The sequence below is a fragment of the Aricia agestis genome, chromosome 12 (genome assembly GCF_905147365.1).
Source record: "Aricia agestis chromosome 12, ilAriAges1.1, whole genome shotgun sequence".
NCBI lineage: Eukaryota > Metazoa > Arthropoda > Insecta > Lepidoptera > Lycaenidae > Aricia > Aricia agestis.
Window position 1 is genome coordinate 12,527,808 of NC_056417.1, and position 25,611 is coordinate 12,553,418.

A 25,611-nucleotide genomic window follows, 5' to 3' on the forward strand; every position below is an offset into this window, starting at 1 on the left:
ACACTACAGGCCATAAAAATTAAAATCGGCCTCGTCATAATAGGCGCGTATTATTAACCCACTGATAGCAAAGTAAAATCGTCCTTTAAGACTTAGTTCTACACACAGGTAAACACCGCGTAAGTCAAAAATAACAACTTTTCAGGACAGGGAAAACAATTGCATAATTTTGTAATAAGTAGATACATACTAAATCAGGTTTCCCATTTTATTATTTTAGGAGTTTTTGTTATGCGATACGTGTTTCTGATTGGCTGATACGATGCTTCTATCTATTTTCTAGCTAATGGCATCAAAATTTCAAAATAGCCAAAAAGTGACTTACGCAGTGTTAGAACTTGAATGGCGAAATTTATCTTGTCAGGCATATAATATGACCGGCGTTCTATGCAATGATTGTTCAAATACTTATATGGCTGTATCTATCATAGGGCCGGGGTGCGAAAGGGCCTGCTTTCTCTCCTGCACCGCTGTCACCAGCTTCCTGTACGGCCCTAGAGGGAGCCCTAGGGACTTGAGGTCGCTCTCTGTGAGCAGCATAAGGGCGTCAAGGTCAATCTGCTCCTCTTTGAACTTCTGGATATACTGCGAGAGCCCCCACGCAGTGAGGAACCGTTCTAGGGAGGCGTACGCCGATTCCTCCGTTTCGCCTTCCTCGTCAGATGTTATTGTTGAGCTCCCTGAAAAGACAAGGTTTTGATGTTTTACTGTCGTATTATAATATAACTAGCTATTTGACCGAGCTTTGCTCGGTATTCGATAAAACACGAATAAAATGACATTTTTAACCGACTTCCAAAAAGGAGGAGGTTATATGTTCGGCTGTGGAGATTTATCTAAAAATGATTCTTAGCTAGATCGATTTATCGCCCCCGAAACCCGATATACTCAGGAAAATTGTTGGAGCCGATTCCGATTATATACAAGAATTGCTCGTTTAAAGATATAAGATATATACGTGGGAGAGCCAGCCTTTCCTTCCTTACCCTCCCCTATTACCCTGTTCCCTCTTAAAAGGCCGGCAACGCACTCGCAGCTCTTCTGATCCTGCGAGTGTCCATGGGCGACGGAAGTTGCTTTCCATCAGGTGACCCGTTTGCTCGTTTGCCCCCTGATTTCATTAAAAAAAAATAAGATATGAATATTGTTGTCGAGTGCAGCCGCTGGCAGTGCCGAATTTTTTTTATGAGCGTAGGCCACTTTATTTCCGCCGCTCCATGTATGAAACCTGCCGCCCCTAAGCCCCGCCCTTTACGGCCTATAAATCCGGGACTGGCCGTTGGTATACTTTCCCTCCAGTGACCAATTCATTTTTTAAAGAAGAGTTGGGTAAAGACGATAGAAATTTCCTGAAAAATCAGATAAGTATCGAGCATTTCCTCACCGGAGTTGTCTTGCCAGTCGGCAGGCTGGTAGTGTCGGTGCGCGAGCGACCCCGCAGACCCGATAGACATATCCTCGTTGGCCGGCAGAGCGCTTAGCGTCGCTGTGATTGATCGTCTGTAAAAAAAATGATGATAAGTTAGTCGATAACGTATTGTAGTGTGTAAGTATATCATATTATAGTAACGTAAGTGTACCTATGTATACATAAGTATACAGTGTGTAACAAAAATAAGTGATAATACTATAGCAGCGCCGAAAGACCAATTTTTTTTTCACTTTTGTATGAGAAAACTCGTGACGCTCTAGCACTTGCCCATACAAAAGTGAAAAGGAAGGAGGAAGGAAGGAACACGTACAAACCCTAAAATATTATCACTTATTTTTGTTACACCCTGTATAGTGTGTGATGTCTCAGTGTCAAATGGGTTCAGTAATAAATTAGGTTTGAATCGATCAGGTTGTTTAATATCTCCCTCCGTGGGCACAACCTTACAGGATTGTTATTATAAATTATTATTGTTAGTTACTTAATGAATTGAAAAAGTACTTATTATATCCAATTTCCCCTCCCAAACACAAAGTAAAATAGATATGCAATCGATATTTCATAATTATTTTAAGAGGATACACCAGGGGCGAGAGAAATTGAAAATAGGTATTTAAAAATGTATTGCTGTCTCACCAATCTCAAGTCTCCCACCGCAGAGCGCGATAAAGACAACACGACAAAAGTTCTAATAAAAGAACAGAAAATCTTCGATTCGTCGTCCGCTGATTCCTTCTCCAAAACTTAACCGATTTAAGTACTTTTTTCATTGAAAATTAAAGCAAAGCTTGAGCTGTGTTCCTATGTTTTATTTTTTTGTATATTTTAGCCAGTTTTGTTTTATGGGTGTTTGAACACAGGGGAAAATTTTTTTGGCCATTTTTTTGGGTTTTTGGACGTTCTTATCTTTTTTATTAATAAAATTATGAAAAAAAAGAAAACATAGGGACATGCTAATAGTGGCCATAGATATTCAGGAAAAAAAATCATAACTCTACCGGCATTATCCAGGGAGGAAACAGGGGACAACGTTTGTACGGAAAAACGGCGGTGTGGACTCCTCTTAATACCTACTTGTAACAGTGACACATTTATTATCTAGTTGTGAATCATGAACACGATAATCACTTGTTACGACAAGCGTTTTATAGTTCTTGAGTGTTCAAAGAATATTCTTTGGACGAGAACTCTTGTTATTGCGGGTTGCACTTACCAAGTAACCACAGGGCACAGTGACGTCACTTGTGGTTGAACTACGTATAACTTTGTAGTTTGTTTGTACTATCAGGGAAGTTGATTTATAGACAAATGGCGGACCTATGTAGTTTGGTCGAGTTATGTCAAACCTAGCCGACAGATCATGACTTACATTGAATTGATATAATCCGACCAAATGACAGGAGTCCGTCAACTGACTATGATTAATTTCTTCGATGGTACAATCTTTAGATATATAAGATAAAGATAAACATGGGATAGTATTATTTGCTGATGATACATCGCTTACATTTAATATCAAACGGCTTAATGCGTGTTATGACGAAGTAAATAATGCTCTCTTAAAGATTGTACATTGGTTTAGCGTTAATAATCTTTTACTCAATAGTAAAAAAAACAAATGTATTAAATTCACACTGCCCAATGTAAGGCAAACGGAAATGTGCTTTTAAATGGTGATGTTATGGAGCTACTGGATACAGCTGTATTTTTAGGTATAACACTAGATTCCAAGCTTCAGTGGGGCCCTCATATTGCTGGGTTGGCCGACAGACTCAGTTCAGCAGCATATGCAGTAAGTAAGATTAGACAATTTGCTGATGAAGCAACAGCACGTCTAGTTTAGTTACTTTCATAGTATTATGTCCTACGGCATTTTGCTGTGGGGCAATGCTGCAGATATAAATACAATTTTTGTGCTGCAGAAGCGAGTTGTTCTGGCAATCTACAAGTTGGCCCATAATACTTCACTTAGAGAAAAATTTAAGGAAACTGGAATCTTAACTGTTGCTTCTCAATATGTCCTATCAAATGTATTATATGTTAAAAAGAATATATATCAATTCACGAAAAAATGTGATACCCATGGGAGAAATACTCGTAATAAACATAAGCTTGAAATTCCGGTGACTAGACTTACTAAAGTCAAAAATTCTTTTAAAGGTCAATGTATACGCCTTTATAATAAGATCCCAGAAAAGTTCAAAACCTTTCAATTAATAAATTTAAAAAAGTTGTTAAAGAACGTTTGTGTACCAAAGCATACTATAAAGTTACTGATTTCATGAATGATAGTACACCGTGGGAATAAGGTCGCCCCCTGCAGAGCTGTTTCTGTATATTATTTTATTGTAATATTGTACACTTGTTGTATTTAGTTTTTTTATTTATTCATAATGACATTGTAATTTTCCATCTTTTTGGTAAAAGATGGCCCCGTGCGAGTTTCCTACGCCGGTTCTTCTCGCCGGGTTAGTTCCCGAACCGGTGGTAGGCCCCAGTAGCATCTACGTTCGGAAAGTGTTTGAAAAAAAACCTATTCTGAATAAAAATTTTCTGACTTTGACTTTGACTTTAGGCCTGAGAATACGTTTATAGCTACTTTTTATATTGATACTAGAAATAATTCACATGGCAAAATAACGTTGCCGGGTCAGCTAGTATCCAAATGTCTGTCTGTTTGTGTGTAATATATGTACCTGAAGGCGACGCTGCCGAAGCCGGGGCGGTCGAATATGCTGGCGGGCTCCTGCAGCAGCACCTCCTGCCCCAGACCGCTGTCCTCGTTCTGCGCCGCCAGGAAGTCCGGCTGGCTGGCCGATCTGAAGAAAAAAAGATAAAACTTGTTATAGAAAAACAAGATGAATTATAATAAATAATATTGTGTGTATTAGTTTTGTGTAAGTATATAATCCGTCCCGATAGACCTAAAAGCTCTGCGGATTGTAATATTTTTGACATTCGAAGATCAAATTATTCGCTGCGCTAAAGAAATAATTAGTGAGCACATTATTTTGGTTGACTTAGGTTTTTTTTTGTTCTGAGATCTACTTGTAAAATATCAAAATATTTCAAATCCCTATAATGTGTAAAAGACATTAAGGTTCAATTCAACGCAACGCGTAAATGCATTTCTAAATTTGTATGGCTTTTACAGAGTTCAATTGCGTGAGACGACATGCAAATTCAAATTCTTTATTAAACATACAATAGTATAAAAGCTAGGTAGCGTATATCACGTCGTCTAATCCCATGCTAAGAAAAAACTTGTGTTATGGCAATCAGACAACAGATGCACGCCGAACAATTTTATCCTAATATATATTATTTACACATTCACACACACAATCACACTACACTTTATCACGTAAAAAAATGTCAATTCAATACAAATTTAAAATGCATACACGTCACGTTGCGGTTTGAATTGACTCTAAAACAACATTCCATTTAATATAGAGTGAGAAAGAGACAGATATACCTGGTGAGCGTACTCGTCCGCTGCGGTTTCTGCGGCGCGTCCGTGAACACGTCCGCCACGGCGCCGCGCGCGCCCGGACCCGCACCGAACGTACCCACGTACATCACCTGAGAACATACATTTGGATTTATTCATAACTGTTTTTAAATTATCGCGATACGGCTAAACATTATTGCCAGTGTCGAGTGACAATCAATATCGCACTACAAATTACAATAATATTATTACATCTACCTCTGAATCTCTCCGTAGCCCACTCAACGACGTCACAGAGCGTCGACCTGTCGTTTCGACTTCCCCAACCTGAAATAATACAACTCAACATTAAAGCAAAACTATGTATCAACGTAGATTTCAGTATCACACTCGTACTCGCTCCACACAAAGTGCAATCGAGAGGGTGGATTGAGCATACCTCGCTTAGTCGGACTGTCTAGCTTTGGGGCTAGACAGCCCGACTATATCATTTTAGTATGAATTATATTTAATACTAAAATGAAAACTTAGGTTAACACGAGTGTTACACATAATAACATTATGTCTTGTGATTTTGTCACGGTGCACTTTTCTTATTTCAGACGTATGGTGGTGATTCCACCCTTGACAAAGGACATTAGAACGCAGTACACAGATGCTTTATAACTAGTTTTAACGCCTCCGTGGTTTATGAGAGTAAAAGGAATATACAGTGCTCGTGTTCTGCGCGCACACTTTTGCACTATAAAATCACTCCTGCGTAACTGGTCTGGTTTCAATGAAACCGGCCACATAATTAGTTTGGTTGAGTTTACCAATTTTTAAACTAGAACGTACCTTAAAGTCATCCCCGGCATTGCGAGTGAGCGTACCGTTTCTCATCTTGGTGGCTAGCGCCTTCTTGTAGACGGCGCCGCGGCCGCGCGCGCCCGAGCTCACCGTGCCCACCAGCGCCGAGTACGTCGGCCGCGGCTCGTCCAGCAGGTTACCTGGGGTATAATCAACACATTATAACTTGTGTAGCAGGTTACCTGAGATAGTAAAAAATATTAGTTGGAGATACGACGTAGTAATTAAGTACAACCTTCTGACAAGTTAATAATTTTAACAAAAAAAAACAGGCTTCGAACAATGTATCCTTATCATGGGACCAAATGTCAAGTATTATTCTTCCAACAAAAAATGAATCATCAAAATCGGTTCACAAACGGCCAAGTTATCCGCGAACAAACAAAAAAAAGATACAAGTATTTTATACTGTCGAGTCGACAAACCTTCTTTTTTGGAGTCGGTTAAGAAAGTGGTCGATATCCTTTATGGGGATTACATGAGGCCATTTCTTTCTCGACCAACTTTTGGGTCGAAAAGAGTTTTTAACCTGTTTAGGTGAACAAGTAACATGGTAGGATCCAAGGCTAATCGAGGTGCAAAAGTGGAGGGCTCTCTACTCTAACGCAAGTAAAACAAAATACAAAACAGAAATGTTATAACCACGAGTGTCGCCATATGGACAACATACATACAGCATTTACAAGGCCACAATGAATGACTATCGTAGTACACAGCAAAATACCAAACTTTTACACACCTGAGCTAGAAGACCGTATCATCTTCTGTTTAATCGCCATCAGCACGTTGCTGGGTCGATGCGGCATGGGGGTGACCTCCTCCCCGTACCCGTTGTCCCACTCTTTGGCCAACTTCTTCAGCTCCTTTCCCGCTAGCACCTCGGCCTTGCTCTGCCGCTTCATGTACTGCTTCTGCAGTTTCTCGTGGTCCTTCTTCGCTTTCTCTTTGAGGGATTTCGCTTTTTTTCTATAAGAGGATAGATTTTGTTTTAATGTTATTTGTTGTTGTATTTTTTTGCTGTTGTTTGTTTTGTTGGTGTTGTTGTTTGTGTTCTTTGTTTTAATTTTTTATGTTGAAGACCTATCCTGTTATAATAAAAAGTAAATATTTGTACAATGTACTGCCTATTCTCATAATAACGTAAAGTGTAGGCTTGAATGACTTGAACCAGCAGTTCATTGGTATTTTTGAGCAGGAAATATTAATCTAGATATTATTTTTCTCTATGATCTAGATGACATAAAGTTATTTCGATCCATTTTAGATGACGTTTTATGCTATTAGGTCAAGTTTTGTTGAAGTTCCAAACTATTGAGAAATTGATTCATTAGCAGATTCACTTTTGTTGGCTTCACGACTTACACGTCTTGACACAACACAGTGTCAAGACGTGTAAGTCGTGATTTATTGGTTAGCATAACCCAACCAAATTACATAGACTCGCCATTTGCCTTTCAATATAGGTACCTTTCGCCTATCTGACATTTTAATTCCTCTGATAGTAAGCGAGCCGTCTGCCTACGGATCAATTGCTCTGATAATAAACTACGCAGCTTTCTTAGAATTTCTTTGAACTATGAAACTTCCTTACAAAATGTTACCCACTTATCACTATTCTCCATCTTGCCCGCGGCCTGGTCGAGGAACCTCAGTATATCCTCTCTGCCGTTGATGCCGGCCAGCTCCTGCGCGGTGTGGCCGTCCACGTCCATCGCGAACAGATTGGCTCCGAAGTTGACGAGGAAGGTCACGCACTCCTTGTGCCCGCGCGCCGCCGCGAGGTGCAGCGCTGTGTTGCCGAAGTAGTCCGCCTTGTCGGGCTCGCCACTGGAATGTTGAGACAGTTAGATCTTTGGAAGGCGAGGTCAAACGTATTATATACCGTTGAATATATAATACGTTTGGACGTGAATATGTTATAATAGACAGATACAATCTACATATAGATACTGCATGTATGAAAACGAGCGTGCCACTAAGGATTTTGTGAAAATTTCAAGTGCCTAACTGTTATTATTATTGATTACGAGCAAAAAAAAATTTTTTTTGAAGAGGATCGCAAAAAAAATTGAGGTGGAATAGTTTTCGGTACTCATGCGCCGACTCGTGCTAGTCTAATACACATGCGGTATCTATCATGATCTATGTCTGTGACAGATACACTTTCGTATTTACAGTTCGACAAGGCTTTATTTGAACGTGGGTGACATTGACGGGAGCGCTGCTGGTAAAGGAGAACTGTCAAACACATGTCAAAAATGACGTTTTTCTATGATAGAGGCGCTTAGTTCCTTTTCTCGCCACGTTCAAATAAAGCCTTGTCGAACTGTATATCGGTTAAGCGGTTTGGACTGCTGAACCGATTTTGCTGTGGTACGCCGTACGGTATATAGATACTTTGAGTTCCGGGAAAGGACATAGGATACTTTTTATCCTGGAAATGTAACGTTCCCGTGCGATACACGAATGTGTAGTTGTTTATCTCGTATATATTATGTAACCCAAATGTTTTACTGTTTTATTATGGCTGCCTTTTGTCACGTGCTACGTTATCCTCTCTTATATTCCTCTTCGTTACGTAAGAAGTAGGAAACGATAATAATTTATTTTATGATATCATTTAGTAGACTTAGGTATATCAAACAAATTATATCAACACACATCATAGTCGTACAGCAATAAAACAAATCCCTACAATAAAAATTACAGTGACGTGTAACCTTAATAATTTTTTTTCATTAACATTAATCTAATCAAAAGCGTCACAATTTTGAACTGATCGTTATCAATAATAACTAGAAGACTTTAAACATATTTTTTTATTTATTTTTTTATTATAAAATTGTGGCCGTCTATGGACTGTTCGTCCATATCCTTTTTTTGTTATTTTATTATTTAGATTTTTCGCACCAAGGATAATTGAAATAATATTATGAATTTTAATTAATTGTGGTCCATCACGCCATGGACACTTTTTTTTTTTTTTTAACATAAGTAATATATATTTATATATATACTTAGTAGAATAGACTTATATTATACATATAATAAATATATAAATAAATAAATAAATATATATATATATATATATATATATATATATATATATATATATATATATATATATATATATATATATATATATAATATTATATTTATTGTTTTATAAATTACATAATAATAATAGTAATGTTTTGAACGGTGAGGTCCCAGTCGGTGTGGCGGCCAGTAGGTCCGACATTTTCCGATTTCCTTAGATTTTATGCTGCTCCACCCTTTGCCTTTAGATGTTGTGACATTGGCTTGGTGGAGAGGGGTCACTCAAGCTGGGTGGTGGACTTTAAACATATTCCTATGTGGATAAAGGAAATCAATAAGGTAATACCAAATAAGTACAGACGTCTCTATTGGAGCTTTTCCAACTTCAGACATTATAACAATTAACAAACAAGAAACCCTGTGATAGCAATAAGGATGAGGTTGGGACTCTGAAATCTAGGTTATTAGCGCCTAAATTTTAACTTTTTCTTTAGGGTCAATTTATACTAGCGCAGAGTCGAAGCGCATCGAAGCGAATAACCAAAATCTGAACATAACAAATTCAACCTTAACTCCAGAGCGTAACGCACACATTACTTCTGAGATTCTGCGCGAGACCAATCAGCGTTGGTCGCGCTCGCGCACAGAAGCGCGACCCCTATGAGCCTCTAAATCAAGGTTTCCCAAACTTATTAATTTTTGGTCTACTTCCCACTTTGAGAACAAATTATGTTTTAGCGCCCCCCATTGTTTCAATTTAAAATGCATACAGTTGAAAAAAAATTATAAATCACCCCCATGCCTCTACTCAACGCGCAATTTTTTCTGGGTCCCACACCACCCCCCTTTAGACCTTCAGCGCCCACAATGGGGCGTTATCACCAACTTTGGGAAAGGCTGCTTTAAATTATTTATTACTAGATGACGCCCGCAACTCCGTTGCGCACAAAATTAGATTATCACGCGGGAACCGTACATTTTTCCGGGTGAAAGTATCCTATGTCTTTTCCTCGGCGTCAAAGATTCTCCATGCTAAATTTCAGCAAAATCGGTTCAGCGGTTTGGGCGTGAAGAGGTAACAGACAGACAGATGGACGGACAAACAGACAGACAGGCGGACAGACAGACATACTTTCGTATTTATAATATTACTTAGTATGGATATGGATTTCCATATTTAGCTTTAATCGATAACCAAAGACGAGTGTACACCATAGATTTAAATCGTGTACACCAGATTTTCAAGCGGCTAGACGATCAATTTTATTGTGCAATATTATTGACTGTACTTAGACGATCAGTTTACCGTCAATCTTCACCAGACTGATGGATCAGATTGATGAAAAACTGATCGTGTAACCTACGCCTGTACACGATTTCCAGTATCTCTCACCCTCTCCCACACAACAGCCGTAGGGCATCAATGTGTCCCTCGAAGGCGGCCCACAGCGTCGGCGTCATGCCGGACTCGTCCTTGTTGTTGCATTCCTTGCGCGTCGCCTCCCGTAACACCTCGAGCAGTCCGTCCTTCGCCGCCCTGGAAATAATAAAAAAGTTAGGTTATATGCTCCGAGTCCTGAAGAAGGTATATATTAACATTTATAGAAAAAAAACTAAATTGAAATCGGTCCGTTCGGGAGCTATGATGCCACAGACAGACAGGCAGACACACGGACAGACACGTCAAACTTAAACACCCCTTTTTTTTGCGTCGGGAGTTAGTTGATAATAAAAAATGGGTTTGCGAGATTATTTTAAACATACAATTTAAAAGGCAATAGGCAGTAAATATGCCTAATTCATGTTGTGAAGCGTCTTGCAAGGGGTTGCAAACTTGCAATAATGGATTTCCATCATCTTTGATGACGCGTGAGCACATTATTTTCTTGCTATGCGCTAAACAAAACAGGCCTTTGAACATACATTTTTTTCTAACAATTTAAAGAAAAAAACCTATGGATTTTGGTCGGGCTATGCAAATCCGGTATGGGCTAATTATTACCTTAATATTATAAAAAAATAAGTTGGGTTTTCCTTCCTGACGCTATAACTCCAGAACGCACGAACCGATTTCCACGGTTTTGCATTTGTTGGAAAGGTCTCGGGCTCCGTGAGGTTTATAGAAAAAAAAATCAGAAAAAACTTCAAGAGGAAAGCAGGAAAACAGGGAAAACCATTTTATGGCAAAACAACGTTTGCCGGGACAGCTAGTTATATTATATAATGACAAATATAGACTTGACAAAATTCTACCACATAACGGAGGAACGGAGAATCTGCAATTTCTGATGGTCCTTTTTGTATTTGTATCATGATCATTGTTATTTGTTACGTAGTATCTTGGCATTCAGATGAAATTGCCAGTAGATAATATATTCACGATTCCGGTAGCGTAAAAAAGTAGCATTTAGTTGACAATGGCACTTTCACTGCGCAGCGGTGAGGCCGGTGAGGCAACGTGCTTACGATGTGAAACGACCTTTATACAGAGCAGTGCTTGTCAATCTGTATCCCTTTATTTCACACATCTAAACTAATATTGTATGCGAGAATCTGTATGTTACTTCTTTGCTCAAATTTTGATAAAATCCCTTAATAAATCCCTTAATCCCTTAATAATTACGTTTTCCAAACGATTTCTTCCAAAAAATATTTTATGTGGGAGAGCCATGCTTCGGCACGAATGGGCCGGCTCGACGGGAGAAATACCACGGGCTGGTGTGGCAGCGCTTGTGCTGTGTTTCGCCGAGTGAGTGAGTTTACCGGAGGCCCAATCCCCTACCTTTTTCTCTTCCCTACCCTCCCCTATTTCCCTCCCTATCCTCCCCTATTTCCTTCCCTACCCTCCCCTATTGCCTTCCCTACCCTCCCCTGCGCTATTACCCTATTCCCTCTTAAAAGGCCGGCAACGCACCTGCAGCTCTTCTGATGCTGCGAGCGTCTATGGGCGATGGAAGTTGCTTTCCATCAGGTGACCCGTTTGCTCGTTTACCCCCTTATTTCATTTAAAAAAAAAACGAATGATCATCAACGAATTCATAATTTTTCAAGTGCCAATTCTTTTCCACGCTTATCACTGCAACTCCTGCGTCACCCTGGGTCCATGGGTATACATGGGACATTGACAGCTGAAAAACCTGCAGAGTTGCAAGTCAATTTCCCATTTAAAACTTCTTGGAAACTTTCTGAAACTTTTATTCTTTAACATCAGTTTTCTACGCGGGTATGGTGTATTCTGTAGAACATCCCTAGTATAGCTATCAGGGGTAGCAAAAATTTCCAAATTGAGCCGCAGCACGATCGTGCGCTATTTTAGATGATGACAAAAGCTGTTGAGATCGAGCTGATTTGATTCTGATTCTGTCGGGAGTAAGGCTCACAGTTTGAGAGACGATGCTTATAAAGTTCAAACAGGAATGCGTGTGATCGTGTAACAAAACAGTAACTTAATTAGTACGTCTATTCATTGAAGACATGAGTGGATGAACCGGGTAACTAACATTTTAAAACATAAGAGCAAAATTTTACTAATTTTTCTCTTATAATTTGCACAAACCTTGTAACTTACCTACTTCATGATCTGGCTAATATATCTAGCTATTCATAGAAACCACATTTTTTTACTTCAAATAATTTTCCCGATCTTAAAGCCTCCGTTTATGAAAAAAACGGAAATTTTCTAACTGTTACCTGCTTCATCCACTAACGTCATTCTTCAATTATGGTTTTGTCTACGACCGACCATGCAAAAGGAAAATTCTTGGCAAGTTTGCGGGTGCGTTTAGTATGAAGATGATCAATTTTATATTGTAGTAACAGTATTACTTAAAAGTAAATAGCCGTAGCTATTTACAGCCGTAGTGAGACCGATTACCACATATTATGACTGCGTAGTGTGGCATAAAAAGGCTGAATAAGTAAACTGTAATAAAAGTCTAAACAGCGTACAGAGACTGGCATGTGAGGCATGTCTAATAATCACGGGTGACGGGTGCACTCTCATCAACACCCACCGCTTCCCTGGGCCCTGATCAATCTAACTCTGCTTCCTCTGCTTGTTCAGATGGAGGCCAGAAAGGTGGCTCTCAGGGCCAGGACAGACTCTTCGTGAATCACCTGTCATGGACATGCCATGAGCCATCAGATGCCAAGATCAAGGTGCATAGCTTTTCGAAGCAATACCAGGTTTTTATACCTTCCAGGGAGGACTGGGAAAGAAAAATCGCAATCGATGTCCGCCCTAGCGATATATTTAGTTTGGTTCACGGATGGATCAAGGAAAGACAACCGAGCGGGAGCCGGATTCTATGGAGGCAGGCCACCAAAAGGCAAGTACGCCTGTTTGAGGGAATTTGCGACCGTGTTTCAGGCTGAGGTCTTCGCTATCGTCGGTTGTTCACTAGAAAACCTGCTGCCTGGAGATGGCCCTAGTTATTAAAAATATTTTTATCTTCTTTGATAGTCAAGCTGCACTTAAAGCACTGACTGTCCCAGAAGTCGCGTCTAAATTGGTTCTGGAATGCATTGAGACGTTAAACATGCTGGGAAGGAACAACAACATGCGCCTAGTATGGGTCCCGGCCAACAGTAACGTCCCCAGCAATGAAACCGCTGACGAACTGGCTAGGCTTGGGGCCGAGAGTCTCATATATGGCCCAGAACCGGTCTGTGGTATACCTCCCAGTACCGCAAAGCCATTGCTCAAGGAATGGGGTCACAGACTAAGCAGGAACTAGGAAGTAATAGGAAGCTCCAAGGCACTCATTCCTGGCTTCAACAAGAAACTGTCAGAATTAGTGCTCACCTTGGGTAGGAACCAATTAAGAATCCTTATCAGAAGCCTTACTGGGCACTGCAAGCTCAATAAACACCTAAACAGAATGGGTATTTGTAGCATAATTACTTGCAGATTCTGTGAGGAGGACGATCAGACACCTATACACCTTCTCCTCAACTGTCCTGCTCAACTACAGGCACCTTGGTCGCCACGAATACTCATCCACAGAGGAAATTCGTGGCACCAACCCCAACCATATCGTTCAATTTATGAGCAGTATTGGGTTGGGCATGATACTCTAGTGGAAAGTAACGAAGGAGTCACAATAGATCCTCGTGTGTCGCAGTGACGTCAGGGCTACAGCGAAGGTGCCTGCCTTCTTTAACAAAAAAAAAACAGTATTACACTCGACTTTAAAATAATTTGGGCGTATATTAAGCTCATTTAAAGCTAATCATGGATCAAATATCATAATATTCTCTTTCGTTTCTAGTATCTATGGATGTCGAGGTATGGTATTAGCCATTGCTAATACCATACCTCGAATCCATACTAATACTTCATAATATGGAATAATCCAGACTAATACTTTTTTTAAGCAGAGATATGCAGTACCTACCTTAAAGTCGACGCGAATAATATCATTTCGACATTATCTTTGCCCGAAACAAAAATGAAAAAAATATATTTCCATAACGTTGCATTGGACACCTGCGGATGATAATCGATAAGGAAATGCTTATAGAATTTAAACCCTATTCACATATACATACGGTTTACTTTTAAAGTGGTAAATTATTAGCCCCTTATAGCACAGTCGCTGAACCGTATAAAGCACGTAGTTTGTGGTGTATTAGAAACATTTGGTGTATTTTTGCTAGTGACGTAACGTATAGAATATAATATAATATGTAGATATATATATATATATATATATATATATATATATATATATATATATATATATATATATATATATATATATATATATATATATATATATATATATATATATATATATATATATATATATATATATATATATATATATATAGGCCAAATTTGATTAAAAAAATATTCTCTACAAATATTTGAAACAAATAAGTTTGTCAATTATTTCTGATGCAGGTCCAGGATAAACTGTACTTTACGGGACGCTGGTCTGGCGTTTCATATTATTTTTGTTAGAAACTACACAATGCAAGAAGTCTTTCCGTGAAGTCGGTTTTTGAAGCAACCTAGTAGTTTTCGAGAAATAAATTATTAAAAATCGCAAAATTAGATCAACATTTTTGATTACTTTACGTCATTACTTTGACTGACTACCAACCTTATAAAACTACGATCTGTCATTTGCGTTTCTTTACGTGAAAGTTAATTCTATGCAGTCAATGTAGACAAAATTTTGGGGTCTTTTTGAGGTATTTATGTTGTAAATACATTTTAAATGTAAAATTTTATGTATTTACGTGTAATTTATTGAAAAGAATAATAATTTAATTGTAAAATATGATATATCGTGTTTCTACTGTACAACAACGAAACGCAACGACGCCATTTTGTTTTATGCGTCGTGTGTCTGGAAATGTCAGTCATCGTTTGTTGCTCTTGCAGTCGAGATCGTTTTACGTACTCCTGTCTGACTACATTTGTATGACTACCATGGCGTCTCCGAAGCCCCAGTCTTCGAGTTCCGCTGAATCGCCTGAAAAGTTGAGTGAAGTGCAAGTGTTGGACTCTGTTGAGCCGCTTGTTACGGCCTCCTTTTCAGTGCATTTGTGTAGTGCGCAAGTGATGGACTCTAGTGAGCTGCTTGTGCCTACTTCGCCTGGTGGTCCTAGTGGGATGGCTGGTCCTAGTGGGATGGCTGGTCCTAGTGGGATCGCTGGTCCTAGTGGGATGGCAGATCTCGTCATGCCAGTTTCCACATCACCTGAAGACTTGCATGAGCCAGCAACCCCTTCTGGTTCATCGGGAAGGCGAGTCCATTATTACTCGGAAGAGTTGAGGTTAGTAGGCTAAAGTTTAGAATCATGCCCAACAATTTTAAGTAGATAATGTAATAATTTATTACTGATTCTTATAATACGTATGTACCTATATAAATATACTTATTTCATGTTATTTGTTTTAAATGATAATAATGTAAATATTCGTATGATAAAATGAGGAAAGTCGGCAAACATCGTTTGTCAAATGACAGAAAAATGATCAAAAACATCAGTCTTACTTAACTACTTAGCCATAGATACCAAAGTGGGGGGCGGGGGGGGCGCAGCCCCCCCTAAAGGGCCGCCAAAACAAAAACAAACACAATCCAGAAAGTCCAAAAGTAGGTTAGGTTAGGTTGGAACGTAGGCCACAACACCCAGAAATAGGAGCCCCGCGTAGCGGGGCTCCGTCAACTGATAATTGAAGCTAGTTATGCCATATTGAGGGTCATTGGTCTCTAGGTATGAGACGGATGGTATGAGACGGAGACGTGACAGACGGACATGGTCCCAAAAACGAATTTGCCAACCCCTAGAGTACAACTCCTAAGCAGGAGGCTGCATTATGATAGAAAATATACATCCTTCACTCAACCACAGCCTTGTGATGCTTCAAAAACACTTCGTAAACACCCGAGAACAGTTATTGTACTTTGGGTAGCTTGGAGTTATGTAAATCTTTCTCTTTCAACTTGTCATTCAACTTGCTTTGTTTTTGTTTTAGGTCGATGTGGAACTGGAAAAAAATCTTCACAAGACTTGGGACGGTACAGCAGTGTATCCAGTTTGCTGAAGAGAGAGGATTTATTCCTAAGCAGAAAATGTGTCATATACACCACAGGCCAATGACGCTGTCTACCGAAACCCAATTTGGCAGATTCCGCTGCAGAAAGAGCAACTGCAGGAACAGGAGTGTTAGCCGGGTACAAGGTACCTGGTTTGAAAATGTGAGGTTATGCATCACATTAGCATTTCAAATAATGTATGCTTTTAGCGAGGGCTTGTCTTATATGCAAGTACAAAAACAACTTGCAACCGAAGATGAGCCTGTGATTTCCATGAAAACCGTGGCGGACTGGTACAGCTATTGCCGAGAAACAATTGTTATTTATGAGCTGGAAAATAACCAAGCAAGTGAGAAAATAGGAGGACCCGGAAAAATAGTACAAATAGATGAATCCAAATTTGGCAAAAGAAAATATAACCGTGGTCGACAGATCGAAGGTCATTGGGTGATAGGGATGATCCAAGATGGGAGCGATGATCTTCGGCTGGAAGTGTGTCCTGACAATGAGAGGTCTGCGGAAATATTGGTGCCACTCATCAAGAAGCATGTTCAGGAAGGTTCTATCATCCATACTGATTATTGGAGAGCTTACTTGAGCCTTCCTGAGCATGGATATACACATAAGAGGGTGAATCACAGTGATCCCACAAACAAATTTGTAGCACCAGATGGGACACACACGCAGCGCATTGAGAGCCAGTGGAGGGGATTGAAAAAACAATTCAGGCAGGAACAAAATAAAGCAGACTTCACGGATTGGCTGTGCGAATACCTATGGCGGCGAAAAATAAGGGTCAACCATACCGATCCATTCGAAGAACTATTAAAGGCAATTAAATATGTGTATGTGGACAATACAAATTAATAAAAATGATTGTCAACTAAATTATTTTGTTTTATTTAGTTTGCCAAAGTCCTGTAGGTCACGTGATAGGTTAGAAATTTTGTGGTAATTTTTTTTTTAACAGACAACAGTGATCTCTTTATAACCCTGAAAGGGGATAGGCAATTTTGTAGGGAATAGGCAAGTCCCCCCTCAAATCCCCCTTTTAACCCCCCTCCCCCCTTAATTCGATGATCCAAAACGGAATTTCAACACTTTTAGTGCAGTCATAACCTCAAACTTCAATCATGAATATCTCAGAAACCAAGAGCTTGCTTCAAGAGGGGGGGGTACCAGGGGGTCCCCCCTCCCCCCCCTCCCCCCACCCCACCCCTCCCCCCCCCCTACACCGCGTCCCTTAATGTACAGTTTTTCCCAGGTCCAGAAATACTTTAATAGAAAAATTAAAGTTCCATGATTTCCAAGGCTGTGTGGCGATCTACAGTTCTACACACGGTATCGTGAACCGCGGGGCTAAAATGGTCACATTTAGCAATTCCTCTCAATCAATTCAGCAAATGAATTGTCAAAACTGTCAAACTGACAAATGTCAAATCAGTTCAAAAATACAGAAATGAATTGCAAGCAGAATTGCATTTTGCGACTTTAGAAAAATGAATCATATTATGATTCATGTCACGATTCTTCAAAGCGACCATTTTAGCCCAGCGGGGCTAAAATGGTCACATTTAGCAATTCCTCTCAATCAATTCAGCAAATGAATTGTCAAAACTGTCAAATTGACAAATGCCAAATCAGTACAAAAAGTACAGAAATGAATTGCAAGCAGAATTGCAATTTGCGACTTTAGAAAAATGAATCATATTATGATTCATGTCACGTTCATGTCACCTTCAAAGCGACCATTTTAGCCCCGCCGATGCGCTCACGATATTGCGATCTATCGATTCGATATAATTTCCGAGCTACGTTAATTCAGAGCCCTAGCTATCGGAACTCAAGACTTTTGTCGCGAAGAGTCCTCAACTTTTGAAAGCGAATAAATAAGTGCGCCCTTTTGGCGACTTTGTGGACTTACGGCTGCATTTAGAGACATTTTAAGATGATTAAACTTTAATTTAATGAAGAGTTTGAAGGATAATATATGGGGCTTATGTCAAAATCTTCACTTAATTACAGTTAAGTGATTAACATTCGTCTCTGAGTACGGTAGTTAAAGCCCCTGTTGCGGGGACCTAGTTGTTTAGCTACGCCTCTGCGGGGTGTTAGCTACGCCACTGCACGGAAGTACAGGGTAGGAGACACGCTTGACGGGCGCGGTCGTTCACCAAATACCACACAAGGTCAATGCCTCACGTTGTACATTATGTACAAAAGACTAGGTCTAGTATATTACCTAGTCATTAGGCCAATGATGTACCATCGGAGAAATTTATTCATATGCAGACACAGACGTAAAATAGTACGGACGTAACCTTCTCTAATCACGAGTGAAGCCTAGTTATGGCCGCCCGTGTAGGACGTGTGCGTGATATGAGGGTTGCCATATAAATCATAAATTTCCCTACTTTTAAATTTTGTAAACTCAGACAAGTTAAATGTATTTTTTATACTTAAACATATTTTTATGATTTTTTCCCCTCAGAAAAGTAAGCGGTTGTTAAAGATGTCATAATAAAAATATTATTTTTATGACACTATAGATAGAAAAAAGACACATGTTACGTACAGAGAAATATATTATTTACATAACATTATTAGTAATAATGATTATGTACAAACATTTACAATTATAAAATTATTACTAGCTATTTGACCGAGCTTTGCTCGGTATTCGATAAAACACGAATAAAATGACATTTTCTAAAAATAATTCCTAGCTAGACAGATTTATCGCCCCCGAAACCTATATAAGAAACCTATATACGAAAAGATGTAAGATACTTAAGTCCCGTAACCCGTTTCATCAAACAATCAAGTAATGTTAAATAAATAATGGCTTGTTAAATCAGTTAACGGCCTGTTAGAGCTATCGAAAGTTCTACCATGCGCTAACGTCAAATCAAATCACCTAACATGGTGTTAAATTTATTCCTGGTCTAGAGGTCCATTCAATATTTTCATTCCTACTAGGTCTCAATGACGCTCGGGTGACTACACCAATAGCACCTTCCCTCCCCTACTACTGAAGGAAATCTAAGGCAACAATTTTATCTATGGACGCTTCACACCACGTCAGTCTGACCCCGTGCTAAGTACCTGAAGGACTTGTGTTACGGGTACCAGACAACGGAAATATATTTAATACTGTTATACTATACATATATTTAAGATTTTTATTATATGATACACATATTTAATACACACCCATGACCCAGGAACTTTGAAAACTTTTTGTTCCGTCGGCAGGATTCGAACCCGCGACCCCCGGCTTCAGCCACCGACAGCCCACCCACTGAGCCACAGAGGTCGTCAAACAACAGTTATATCCACTTTTGTAAATTAAGAAATTAATAGGGCTGTAGACTATATTTAGGAAATATATTTATTTTACAGATGTACCATCAAGGAAGTTGATTCCTATGCAACTGACAGACCAACGTTATTTGGTCGAATACTTATGTTAATTCAATGTTAATTGTGTCGGCTGGGTTTGACGTAACGCAACCAAACTACTTATGTCCCAGATTTGCATAGGAATCAACTTCTCTGATAATACATAAGTATTTTGTTACACCTAAAAATATGTATAAAAAATAAATACACTCTTATTTCAATTAAAAAAATCACTAAATATAAAAAATATTATAAAGTTATTAAGTAAAATATGTCCATTTTCGGTAATTCTATAATACAAACTCTCAAAAAAACAATAATTTGTATTAGATTTCGTTTACTGTCTACACCCCTATTATTGTATTCCTGCCTAATTACTGGTCAATAGTATGCTAAATACTTACATGACACTAATAAAAGACAATAAAATTAATTATTTGATTATTTAAAAATAATTTAAAATTTTCCCCGGTTTGGGGAAAATTTCCCCACTTTGTTATGGACATTACTGACCTGTTGAAGTTGAATTAATATTTACATTATTTTATCAAAATACTTTAAAAATATGTTATCTTACCTATGAAATATTATTCCTTGATGTTTTTTGTGTAAGGTTGTATTGTTCTTGCACCATTTTACAACACAAGATGGCATATTTATTTTTATTTATGAATGACAAAGATGTGTCACCGCGATGCAGTCTAATTGCGCAATGGCGGTACGATCGGCTTATTACAGTGCGATTGTTTGTTTTTTGTGTAAGATGTGTACATATGATCGCCTGGGCTTATTAAGGGTGCTTCACTCATTTCTTAATGGCGATCCGTCCGTATTTTTTTTACGTCCGTGTATGCAGAATGCAGATGGTGGACCTACGGCTACGTAATTTGGTTGCGTTATGTCAAAGTCAGCGACAGTCTTTTACCACAGTATAGCAATATGACATATCCCTATTGCTATACTGTGCTTTTACTATGTTACATTGAAATGTCATAACTCATAGCCCGACCAAATGACATAGGGCCGTCACGTGCCTATGAATCAATAATTATTGCAGATGATGGTCCTACGGAATTTTGGCCGGTTACGTCAAGTCCAACCGAAAAACCGCAACTAACATAGATCTGATACAACGCTACCAAATAACGTGCCATTTGCCTAAGCATCCACCAAGTTGATCTGCTGTATTTCGCAAAATGAATGGAATAGTAGACTTTCGAATATGGCAATAATTTCTGCTGGATGATAAATGACTTATGGAGTCATGCGATCTGCTCGAGTCTCGACTTAATTCAGCTAAGTCCTGAATAAGAGCCTCATAACTCGTAAGTGGTATCTTCAAACCTCGGTCGGTCATAGAAGGAGAGCCTTGTTTTTGATTCGAGATTCGAATTGCCAGTTACCGCAGGCTGTTCTGTATTTGACGCCCGTAACTTTGTTACGGCAAAATTCGTTTATCGCGCGGGAATTGTACATTTTTCCGGAAATAAAACGTATCCCATGTCCTCCTGGGACTCAAAGCACCTCAAAGTATCTCCAAACCAGATTTCAGCAAAATCGGTTCAGCGGTTTGGGCGTGAAGAGGTAACAGACAATACACTTTCACATTAAATGTGAAAGTGTATTGTTTTATAATATTAAAGTAATGAAGTACTATAGATTTCTTCGCTGCGTATACAGTACGCATCTTTGCCGTTGTTTTCTAGACAATCTTGTATCGGCTAGTTTAGCGACTTCCGAGGCGCAGGACAAAAAAGGCGTAGAAAACCGTTCAAACAGGTTATGTACATTTTATTGGCATTTCCAATAAACACTGGAAGCTATTTACTAGCGCAGTGTTACACAAAATCGAACCTAATTTCAATGTACATTTAAAGAGCTGTTTGTAAGCAAAGACATAATAAATAGAAAGATTTATACGTGGGAGAGCCATGCTTTGGCACGAATGGGCCGGCTCGACCGAAGAAATACCACGTTCTCACAGAAAACCGGCGTGAAACAGCGCTTGCGCTGTGTTTCGCCGAGTGAGTTTATTGGAGGCCCAATCCCCTACCCTATTCCCTTCCCTACCCTCCCGTATTCCCTTCCCATCCCTACCCTATTCCCTCTCAAAAGGCCGGCAACACCCTTGCAGCTCTTCTGATGCTGCGAGTGTCCATGGGTGACAGAAGTTGCTTTCCATCAGGTGACCCGTTTGCTTGTTTACCCCCTTATTTCATTAAAAAAAACAAGATCAACCTGTTCTAATTGTCTATAAGTATTGTCATAATGATGGCGCACTTTTCTCCCAGCTATAATGTAACTAGTAATTACTACTAATTAATGGATTTTGCTTAATTCTTGTATGAGTTATCTAATGCATCGACGTAAAATCAGATTGTTATTACCAGCTGATTCCTTCTGATTCTTCAATTTAGTTTTTTAGAAGATGCATTGATGATTGATAAGTGTAGTCTTTGGATTATTGTCCAACTTCTAGGCCAGATGTGATAACTGAGGTACACCGTACAGACTACATTTCAAAATTTGTTTTTTATTTAAAATTTCATGAATATGGATGGCAAGTAGTTGAACTGGTGACTAAATACAGAGGCGGCGTAGAGGTTTTTTTTAAAGATTTACGAGTTTTGATACTCAAATATTTATAAATAAAAAGTTTTATAAATAAAAGTTTGAGTATCATAAAATTCTCTTTCTCAACAAATCCGTCCTCTTGCATCATTTATCAGGAGGCCTCACAAGATATAGTACATTACTGTATTTCACCCACATCAAATTTAGGTCTTGGCTCGCCACTGCCTTAATATATTTTTGTATAAAGTTATTCTTCACATGTACCTAGGTTCCTTCCAAGATACAGGGCCTCCTAAACCTATATTATAGTTTCGTAAATAAAAACTAGGGATAAGTATTCACAATTTTGTGTTTTGGAATTCCGTCAGCCAGTAGATTCTATTTAACTTTAAAATATTAAACTCTATACTACTACTTTTGCTTCCTAATTACTACCTTTAGTAAATAACCAACGCATGAAATTTAGTCAATTACTGTTTTCCTGTGTTATTTAATTGTAATTACCCGTAATATTAATCGGGCAAAAAACCTGAAAGTCCATAAATTATAGGTGTTAACAATCGATTAAATTAATCTTATCTGCGAGATATTATACATTATACATCGATGCCTATGATAATACTGAATTTTTGTATGAAAAATACTGAGTGAATAAAACTTACTTGTGGAACCTATCTGTAGTCATTTTGTTGGTTTTAGACGCAGCAAACTTGAGAAATGGTCATTGTAACTAATCTCACTATCGCCGCTAGTTGATAAACGCGAGAAAGTTTGTCCAGCTTGTCACACTTTACACTTTAATTCGTTATAGTTATTCAAATTTATTCACTGATAAATTAGCGAAACTGTTACTAATACTCGTCACAAGCTAATGTCTTTATTTTACAACACTTTAAGAACAACAAAAAGTGAATTCACTAAGCAAAAGTTAATAAATTCAATAAATATTTACGTTTCACACAAACTTTATTTTGCAAAAACTTCAAACACCATTGACATTTCTCAACTCTTTGACACTGAGAAATATTAGCGTCGGAACAGTACTGAAGTTGGCTACATGACGGAACAATGAACTCGTGGAATTTACTATAACAGCGACATCTATGTTCCAATATTCAAAGTATTTTGATAACCAGCTGTCAAACATTGAACGCCATCTAACGTCGACTGGATCTAAACAAGCTTAAAACCTTTTACCAACAGATGGCCAAATTATTCTAAAACGTAGTTTGTTTTGTATTGAAAATCTTGAAACTTAGCTGTGATAACTTGATAAGTAATAATTATTTTTTTAAAATATTTTAATAGCTTTTATGTTAATTAATAGCTTGTCTATAATATTTTGCTTATATATATAATATTAAGTAATATAAAAATCTGCTGGCCGATTCTGGACTTGTACCACGAAACCGTTTTGCATGTATATATTAAGGGGCTTCATTACATGAAAATACCATATTGCCCGCAGAGTTTTCCTTTATTGCTCATTCAAATGTAAAGAGAGTACTCAATATAAAATACGTAATGATAGCTAATTTATTGACCTTCATTTCCTCTTTAAAAAATTCTAATTTAGAAGTATAGTTTACGAGAAAAAAAATAAATTTGAACGCAATAATTTTCCTACAAATGTTGTTTTAATTCTGTTGTTTCAAAATATATTGCCAGAAATTTTGGCTCAAATTATGAGTATATATGTCATTTACAAATGTGTTTTCTTACATTTTTATTTAATGCAATATTTTATTAGATATGACAACTTATAGCTGTTTTTGAAGAGAGGGGTCGGAGCGGGACGCGGGCGGCAGACGGCTGCGCGCCTTTGCAGGGGGAGGTTGTGTCGCTTCGCGTCGCTGCGCCTACGATTTAAATTACGTAAAATCAGGCACGCCATCTGTCATAATTATTCAGAACTACAATGAACTTGTATTTGCTATAGTAACATGCATACACACCGAATAGACGGCGGCGTGGGCGTGCCCGATGTCAAGGTCACAAATGCACGCGATTGCGATGCAATTTTTTTTAAATATTATATTATTATGTAATGATACGTGCAAAATATTTATATGTACAAATAAATAAAATTGGAGTGAATTTCAATATAACAAACGGACGTTTGTAATATTGAAATTATTCTTTTTACTACATGTATATTTATAATATAATTATTATATGTATAGGTAGGTTCATATATTATGAATTATGATATACATTTATATACAGTGTGTTAGTATAAACACCGTTATCCTTGAAACCATGAATGAGCCCGTCAAAATGAACAACAATAAAACGTCCGTTTGTAATAATAAGTATTGAGAAAGTAGTATATGATATTACTGTAAGACAAAAAAGGACGACAATATTTTTTCGATTCGATTAAAGCGTAAAATGAGCGGAAGAGAAAGTAGTATATGATATTACTGTAAGACAAAAAAGGACGACAATATTTTCTCGATGCACATTTTGCATGCAAAAACATTGCTGATTGCTACAGTTTAGACGGCATGTACGTCGTATCTAAGTATTTTGATATCGTTGGCCGCCAGCGGCCACGAGCGGCCACGAGCGGCCACGGGCGGCCGTATAGCCTAAGCGATAAGTTGAGAATGGCGAAATATAGAGATAAGGGTCATAAAAATACGTGCGATAGCTCATTAGATTCGGGAAGACGTCTAGAAAAATGTATCGGAAGCGTGTATTAGCACACAAAAAATTGCAAAAGTTATAGGCAAATTAGGTTGCCAAAAAAAGGTATTACGTTTTTTGTTAAAAACTCCGGAACTATTAACATTTAAGAAGTTTAAAAAAAAGATTCTTAAAGAGGAGGAAATTTCCATAAGAAAACTCCCAACCTCCTAACTCCTAAGTTAGGGCATCGAGACCGGGTTTTCCCGAAACCGGGTCATGAAAAAACCCGGGTTTCAAAAATGGAACCCGGGTTTTTCGAGCTTTTCGGGTTAATTATTAAAGGCCAGACCTGATTTAATGGTATTTATAACAAACTAACATACAAATAATTTATTTTATAACATATTGTATAGGTTTAATTATTTATATTGGTCATAATTAAACAACATATAATATTTTTAGGCTTAGGAGGGAGTTGGGAACTCCCTCCTAAGCCTCCGCGCAGCATTTTTAGGTAGCGCGCGCGGCTTCAAAACCGAGCACGTCACACTGATTATTTTTTTAAAGGTATTAAATATTGATTTAAAAATTTCAAAAACTTATGGTGTATTCCGAACACTTCAAAGAATTTGCTCCCGTTGGAAATTTAACTTGAAGTTAATTTTTCAACAAATTAG

General features: G+C 38.3%; 2 protein-coding genes across 2 annotated transcripts; one reads left to right on the top strand and one right to left on the bottom strand.

Moving 5' to 3' along the window:
* Nucleotides 1-173: 173 nt before the first annotated feature.
* On the bottom strand, nucleotides 174-23,300 carry LOC121732461 (Usher syndrome type-1G protein homolog). The gene is made up of 10 exons (XM_042122344.1): nucleotides 22,966-23,300; nucleotides 10,168-10,311; nucleotides 7,341-7,562; nucleotides 6,475-6,701; nucleotides 5,724-5,875; nucleotides 5,145-5,213; nucleotides 4,911-5,017; nucleotides 4,129-4,251; nucleotides 1,385-1,500; nucleotides 174-680 (listed from the first exon to the last, which is right to left on the bottom strand). The coding sequence occupies exons 1-10, from the start codon at nucleotides 22,986-22,988 to the stop codon at nucleotides 409-411; spliced, it is 1,455 nt and encodes a 484-aa protein (XP_041978278.1). The 5' UTR covers nucleotides 22,989-23,300; the 3' UTR covers nucleotides 174-408.
* On the top strand, nucleotides 15,054-17,271 carry LOC121732462. The gene is made up of 2 exons (XM_042122345.1): nucleotides 15,054-15,560; nucleotides 16,267-17,271. Exons 1-2 carry the CDS (start codon nucleotides 15,061-15,063, stop codon nucleotides 17,192-17,194), a joined length of 1,428 nt encoding a protein of 475 aa, XP_041978279.1. The 5' UTR covers nucleotides 15,054-15,060; the 3' UTR covers nucleotides 17,195-17,271.
* Nucleotides 23,301-25,611: the final 2,311 nt, after the last annotated feature.